The sequence below is a fragment of the Nanorana parkeri genome, unplaced genomic scaffold, assembly GCF_000935625.1.
Source record: "Nanorana parkeri isolate BGI_ZX_2015 unplaced genomic scaffold, ASM93562v1 scaffold1078, whole genome shotgun sequence".
NCBI classification, from domain to species: Eukaryota; Metazoa; Chordata; class Amphibia; order Anura; family Dicroglossidae; genus Nanorana; species Nanorana parkeri.
In genome coordinates this window covers 143,814-151,967 of record NW_017307346.1, presented here as the reverse complement: position 1 = coordinate 151,967, position 8,154 = coordinate 143,814, and the positions used below count along the sequence as shown (strand labels likewise).

The following is an 8,154-nucleotide window of genomic DNA, read 5'->3' as shown; positions in this document are numbered from 1 at the left end:
CCGGTTCCTTCACTTCTTCTCGGATCCGCGCGGGGGAGAGCAGCGGGGATCCAGAGAAGCGGCGGGAGGAGAGGACAGTGCGATCTACCAGTGATCGCTACGCGATCGACTGGTAGATCGCAATCGACCTTGTGGGCACCCCTGCCCTAAAGTGTCCTCTAAATCTTATAATTGTTTTTTTATCATAATTTTCAGAACTGCATCTTACAATTTTCATTATGGTACCATATTTTCTTTGAAAATTCCCGCCCTTTTTTCCCTGAGGTAACAGACAGCCTACTAGTGTTGACATCATCTAACAGAGACAAGATGAATCACGCATGGGCTTTTCTGGTTTCCCTACCACTCCTGGCTTACTAAGAGAACTTTCCCTTCTGTCTTCCGATACACATTGCTCCAGCCACCCACATCCCTCACCAACACATGCTACCTCAGCTTGTGAGTATGCTGAGAATTGTTGCCCTCAGGGGACAGTGTTTTCAGTATTGGGTGTATCATGTCTTCTCATGAATGTTGCTGCTGCATGTGACCTCGCTTTCTGTTCTGCTTCTCTTGAGCACACCTCTTAGTTGTCCCAATGGGGACCTAATGCCAGATTTTTTACTCCTGGGATCCCTACTACCATGAGGTTTATCTTTGTCTCCAACATCTTGAACCTCTGTCTGATCATTTCTGAATCCTTCAGATCTCTCATCTCTGTTGGCCACTTGTACTAAATTAATGGAATGATCTGCTCAGAGGCAATCTGAATGTAGCCCATCTACCTCCATTCTAGCCATTTTTCTGACCCTACTGGCCCTACAGCTGACTACTGAAGGATGTATGCTTAACCGTGTCATTCACAATCCAGACATACTTATGTTCACTGTCATTGACTCTGTTTATTCTGGTATAACTAAAGCAGATCTCACTAGTGAATCTGACTTTGATTTTGCTTCTAGAGAAAGGATCTTCCAGTGCCCTCCTTCTAGAAAACATCTTCTGCGAGGGCTGGAGACATCCTAGGACTTTATGACCTCCCTTTGAACCTGTACAGTAATTGTTTCCATTAGACAAGGAATTCTATGACAATTGGTCTCTACATTCTATAGACCAACCAGTCCTTCAACTTAATTGAAACGAGCTTGGACTCCTTATTTACTTTCCAGGTTGAGTCTACCTGTGGGGCTTTACGTCCTCTTCTGTTGGTGACCATACTTTCACAGAGAATCTTCTGACACAGTGAATAAACCTTGTGTTTTACAGCGCTATCTACTGCTAACTCACAAAACAGAGGAAGCAGGGCTGTGGTTATACGGGCGCTTGCCTTCAACATTAATTTGTTTGCCAGTGTCCACCTCATAAAGGCAGTCATCTATGATTACTGTTTCTCCTGTGTCCTTTAATGGACTCCAAGGAAAACATTATTTTGGTACTTAATAGTAAATATATATTCAACTATAGCTAATATTAGTACCTGAATACTGTTTTAAGATTAGCTTCACTCAGTTCCCCGTACAGCAGCATGCTGACTGGGAAGCACTTTGTCAGTCAGGGCTCTATTGCTTTGCATAGTACAGTCAGTCTAGCATTGTCAACATGGCTGCAGGAGGTAAGAGCACATAGGTTTTTGACTAAGCTATACTGCCTAACTGTACTGTAGGTGTTTTTTTATTTGTATTGTTGTCTTTTATTTGCTTTGGGATTACAAAAATGGCCCAACAGAACAAAATATTCTTTTGAATGATACAACATATTTTTTGTACAAATTTCAGCTGTATGTTTAGCTATTTGCCTGGAGTGCAGTGTTTATTCAATAACATTATGAAGAGTCTACATTTATTCACAAATTTTCTAAAAGGAAATAAACATGTTTGTGTCCCTAGGCTGTATTAAACGCTCAGAAGATAAGCGTTCCAGGAGACCTCATTACAGTACCAGGAGCGAGTGAGAAAATATCCTTTTAAAAACGATATCAATGCCTACACATTTTAGAAACATTGCCATTCTTTTACCTTCTGTGCACTGAAAGAAAAGAAGATAAGGTGCTATTTACCCTTTCTACACTCAAGTGCTGTCCTCTTTACACTAAACATAAATAAAAATAGTTTAAAGCAGAACTCAGGGAAAATAAAAAAAACTTAAAACTCACCTGAACTGCGACCCTGGCGTGCTTTCAGCCTGTCTCCTTCTCAGCTCCATTGACGGTATTTACCTCGGCGTCCTCACGTTCTTTATACTGTATACTGACTCACAGGACCTTAGACCTCTGGAGCGGAGGGGAAGCAAGGCTGGAGGGATTGTTCTAAAAACAAGCTGGGATTGTGGTTCGGGTTAGTATAACTTATTTTTTTCTTTTCCCAGCTCTATAGACAAAATGCCGTGCAAGGATAGCCACATTGCAAGGGTTAAGATTTCATTTGCCTGGAGTTCTGCTTTAACCTACTGAGAGCCTAGGCCGTCATGGCCACACTGGAGTGAGATGTGTCATCATCAGAACGGGCCTAGAGGGGAAAGCTGCAAAGAATGGCCCTTACACGTCACAATGTGAGCACTGTTCTCTGCAGAATTGAGGACCACCTATGGCCAATGCAGGAGAAGAAAAGGAAGGACCACATGATCATGCAAGTGGCCAGGTGACATCAGGAATTAAGGTATATATGGGGTAGGGGCAGTAAGGTTCCAGGGGGGCCTTCACCATGAAGTTGGCCTTTACATTTATGTGTTTTGCAGTCCCCCAGAGTCTCAATAGGCACTGACATCCGTGCCTATGATTAAATGCCGAACTCTTGTTTTGCAAGCTTCATGATTTTTACATTATTGATGTGGTATAATAGGAACAACTATGGGAAAGCCTAATGCGGAATCAAGCTGCTTTTATTTTAAAAGTCTGATTAATTTTCCTTAATTAGACTACTTGCAGTTACCTCGGATGTTGAACATGTCGGAACTGAGGAGGCTTCGCCAACAGTTTATCACCTATACTAAATTACATCCTAATGAGAACATTTCACAGCTTGCAAATATGTTTGTACAGTACCTGAACCAAAGTATTTGCTGAATCTACTGCAGGGCAGGGGCTGCCATTTCTGATCTTTAGGCCCTCTGCAGATCTCAAAAGGAGATGTCAAGTCTTTTTTTTTATTAAAAATTATGGTTACACTGTTTACAATGTTACAAAATAAAATGGTAATTTAATCTTTCAAATGGTTTTCTTATTTAATGTGGTCTACATATATGTTCTTGTCAATTATGTCTTATTGTAAACCTGATGACCTGAAACCTTATTAAACCTGATGTTTAGTTCCAGGTCTTGTTCTTAAAATGTAGCCCATCATTGAACATAAAAAGGCATACATCAGCATAAGATGGATAAAGACTGAAGCAATGAAGCCCCCAATTTTTCCATTGGGGGCGGAGACTATAATAAAGTTCCATCCTTTCTAAACTAAGCAAAAAAAAAAAGTTTTGGCTAAAATTAGGCTTAAAGGGGACAAAAACACCATCTTCATGTGTAGCTGCACTGACAGTACTAGATTAAGTATATACTGACATTCCCTCAGGCTTATAATAAAACATGATCTAATATGCAAAACTTTATTCCTTACATTATTCTTTATGCATAAATTCCATTTTAAACTAGAAAATCAGTTTAGCAAACTACTACTAAATTAAAATTAATTCACCAGAACTGAAGTTCACACTACTCTGGATGTGAGCCAATCATATAATATATAATAATATATCCCTCTATTTATATAAAATTACATTCCTATTATAAGTCAATTTTCTGTACCAGAATAGATGATATTACATTGAAGTGGCTGTTCCTCCATCTTTGCTACATGTCTTCAAGGAGGCTTTCCAGAAAAGGACTCAACTGTATAAATTTAGGAAGGTTATATCATAGTATTGCTGAAGTAAGATAAAGTCTCATTAGGCTATAGGTCATGCAGACCCAACTCCCTGCTTAATAGTGATAATAAAGAATTCACAACGCTAATATTACCATCATACATATTGAGCACATAGGCTTTATGCCTGGAGCATGAACCTTCCTCGATCTGAGGACGGGACAGGCAGTGATGTAAATGAGCTCCGTTAAGGTGGCCATACACTTTACAACCATCGCAAGACCTTAGTCTTGCGATGGTTGTAAAGTAATTGAAAAAAACGTACGATCTGCCCATCTTGGACAGGCAGATCGTACTTGCGATCATCGCAAGCCCGCCCCCCTGAGGGGCGGGCTTCCAATGACTGCAATGCTGGACGGGCAGTGTGCGCGTGCACACACCGGCCCGTTCGGCATTTGTCTCCCGAGCATCGTTCAAACCAACCAAAAATCGTAAGATTTTCGGCTGGATTTCTAGCATGCTCCTCAGACAAAAGACGTGCGACCGTACAGTAGAAACGGTCGCACGTCTTCATTCACACTGCACAATTCTCGTACGATCGCAGGATTTCGTACGATTTTCGGCTGGTTTTTAACATGATCGAGAGATCACTGCCGAACGGGCCGGTGTGCGCACGCGCACAGTGCCCATTCAGCACTGCAGTAATCGGAAGCCCGCCCCTCAGGGGGGCGGGCTTGCGATGATCACAAGTACGATCTGCCTGTCCAAGATGGGCAGATCGTACGTTTTTTTAAGTACTTTACAACCCTCGCAAGACAAAAGCCTTGCGAGGGTTGTAGAGTGTATGGGCACCTTTATAGAGGAAGAGTGGACCTTGGCCTTAGGGTCAGCACATTTCTGATAATTGCATGGCTTTTTTGTTTAATACAAATTTTGTTTGGCTGCAAATTGGTTTGCAAATGCATGTTCCACAAAGTAATGTTAGAAACGGAATTGCAGCCTGAGATGTATAAATTAAAATATGAAAGCAGAAGCAAACCCATTCGTTTTGAGTGACTTAAGCCGGACATACACTGCTTAAAATTCAAGCAGTGTGTGACCCTATCGGCACCCCTCCTTTCTACAAAAGTCAAGCTAGGCTGAAAATTCTCAGCTGAGCAGTGACAGCAGCCAATTGGCTGCAGTCACTGTTTGTGTATTCTGACAGTCGCACTCCCCCTGCTGTCAGAACACAACAGCCCGGAAGGGGATATTCACCCATCTAAAGTAAATAGATAAACGCAGTTGAACAAGAAGAAACGCATAGCGTATGGGCAGCTTTAGGCTGTAGTGAATGCACTTAAAAAAAACACAAATAGAAAACAACAATGTATTAATCAGTCATTAATACATTGCTGCAGCATCTGCCCACTACCAGCAGTGACATCGCTGCCAGCTACAGGATTAGCCAGAACACACTTTTGCAGGCTGACAATGGGACATTACACACATACCGCGGTTCCCATGGCGCCCTGTAGTCCCACTAAGATATAATGCGTCACATCAAATGCAGTTCATGGTTTGGGTTTCCATACAATTGTGTTTTCACTAACTGTGAAAACTGGGAATACTTTTGTGGTGCAAACTAAAGTCTTTGATGTAACTCTTGCTTTTACAATGATGATGCTACAGCAATGGGGGTCACTACCTCTCACTGTCTGGCATACATTCTAAGTGCAGCACAGCTGGACCAAAGCTGTCTGCCTGTGGAACTAAATGGTGTGACTGACTGTGGAGAAGTCTTCTGGGATTAAACACTGCACTGAGACGCTGTCACAGTAAACTAAACCACAAGCCCATTGGAGATGTTAGAAAGTAGTGAACCCTGCAGGTGCCAACAGGAGTACTTGGCCTAGAGGCTAGTAACATGACAGAAAAGAAAGGTGGGCTTGAAACGGCAAATGTATGAGGCCAGTACTGGAGAGTTGGCATTTCCAGCCTACAGACTGCACAGTCACTAGTACAGGGCTGCAGGCTGGGCACCAGGTCTCTAGGGAGTTAATATCTAGGACTGTTTTCAAATCTAAGGTGTGTAGAAATACCTTTGACCTTAAGTTACCTCTCTGTTCTATCAAGCCATAAAGACCCTTCTTCTCCTTCACCTCCTTTATCACCCTGCCTTGTGTGTTTTTCTTTATAGCATAGCAAAATTTGGAAAAAGCAGCTAACTGAATTAAAAGTGATATTAAAGGATAGATTTTTTGTTATCTAATACAAATACTACTGCATTACCTTACAGAGTATGCTGTTACTTGATGTCAATTTTTCATTTCTATCTGAATGAGATGGTCACCTGAGCGCTGGCTGTGAAATCTGTATTTAGGGTGGCTCCTTTCCCTTGCAGAGGCCTATGGAGCCACACTTGTGTGTGAGCTGGCAGCTGTGTGTGTCATATAACAAAACAATTGCTACACCAGCTATTTCATAATGTCGGCGTGTTACTCACATTTTCCAACCCATTTAAATCTCCTGTCTTCTATGCCATTTTAAAACTGTTTAGAAACTCAAACTTTTGTTTTTATAACAAATTCCATTTACTTGCAACCATGGCAACAACAAAAAATGCCCCTGGAAATCTCATGTCCAATTGTATAATTGGCTTATTGCTTTTTAAGAATTCTGCACAGAGCTTGATGGAAAATTACAGGCATCCTCTGTTTATAGTTAGACACAGCCTATGCATGCGGTAGGATGGTGACAAGGAATTGTCATGCAGAATGATGACATTGCCCATCTGCAGGTGTACGTGATGGCGGACTGTCTATTAGTAGCATAGAAAGATCAGAAGTGTGGTCATCTATTGAGAATATTATTTGAGATGAATGGGTCGGTGTGCCTATATAAAATCCACCTTCACCATGTAGTAAAAGTGCATTACAATAGGTTATTATTCACTATCATTTATACTTGTGGGCCTCCTTAGTGTATGGTACTGCAGAAAACAATGACGTAGGAACTTTTTTCACTGGTCTGCAATGCAGCACAGTGACCTGAACAGCCAACAGAAAAAAATGATAGATTTTTTGTAATGTTCCTGTATTTTGTGCCTAATTCAGACAAATGCAGAGTTGTACACTGACCATTAAACATGACAGGCTACAATTAAACCTCTGTATTTTTTAAATAAAAGATGGAACAAGCAGGTTTTTTTTAAAGGGGACTTCTCATTAAAGGTGCCCATACACTGGCCGGTTTTTAATGTACCGTCTAAAAATCGCACACGGTGTATGGGGCTGTGGGCTCTCTTTCAGCTAGCATTTCTCGATTATCTGATCGAAGGAGTCTTCTGTAAAATCTTCATACGATCAGAGCCGGTAGACAATGAGCTGCCCTCTCTGATTAGGTATTCTGACAGGTGAATACAATGCAAACAGAGGGATTCCTCGATCGACACGCTGTTTTGTTGAGGAATCACATACATGTTCTCCGTTCAGCCCACGGGTTCCACAGAAAAAATTGATAGGTGTATGACCAGCCTTACTTTAAAAGTATGACATAAAAAAAAAAAGTTATTGTGCTCCAGGCAAGTAAGGCCCCTTTCACATACGAGGCATCAATTCTGATCAGCAAATGATTAGTGAACAGATCCCCTGCTGAATCGGAGCAGAACAGATCAGATGCCATTTTTGTGATATCCGTGTCCATTCAGTTTTTTCACAACTTGTGATGGAGGAATAAAGCGGAACCTAACAGACCCATGTTAGGTCTCTGGGCAGGTGGATGTAAACAGATGTGCGTCCATTTGAATTTTTTTTTACCTCCGATCCATTGTGTTTAGGTAAAAAAACAGAAAAGGGTTCTGACCTAGATAAGCGTGGACCTAAACCGGGGAGGGCAACTCCGGCCCTCCAGCTGTCTTTAACTACAAATCTCAACATGCCTGTAACTGTCAGTCTTGCAATGCCTCATGGGTCTTTCACAACAGCTGGAGGGCCAGTGGTTGCCCACCCCCGACCTAGGAAAAGTTGGAGGTAATCAGATATAGACAAACTCAGGTCTGTTTGCATCAGCCTGCCTATAGACTAATTGAGCTTCTGATCAGACCCATCTAAAAAAAACTGACAGGACACTTTGATCATAGGAGACTGAAATACAACCACATCTAAGGACTGATAACCTGCAAAAAAAATACATTTTAATTCTTAAATATCGTTTATAAATATTTCTGCTTTAAACTGAATAAACGAAAACAGGACAGCTGGGGAGTAGAATAATCGACAGGTTTTTACAGTTCTGCCAGCCATAAACTACAGTGCACAACCCCCACCCAGCGCCTGTAGTG

At 41.6% G+C, this 8,154-nt stretch overlaps 1 protein-coding gene across 2 annotated transcripts in view; it reads left to right on the top strand.

Moving 5' to 3' along the window:
- Nucleotides 1–3,077, top strand: part of KTI12 (KTI12 chromatin associated homolog) — a 34,537-nt gene extending 31,460 nt beyond the window's left edge. For both annotated transcript variants that reach the window (XM_018567637.1, XM_018567638.1), the window contains exons 9-10: nucleotides 1,866–1,934; nucleotides 2,897–3,077. In XM_018567637.1, the coding sequence (XP_018423139.1) occupies nucleotides 1,866–1,934; nucleotides 2,897–3,040 (213 nt within the window). In that variant the 3' untranslated portion in view covers nucleotides 3,041–3,077. The remainder of the gene's footprint in view (nucleotides 1–1,865; nucleotides 1,935–2,896) is intronic.
- Nucleotides 3,078–8,154: the final 5,077 nt, after the last annotated feature.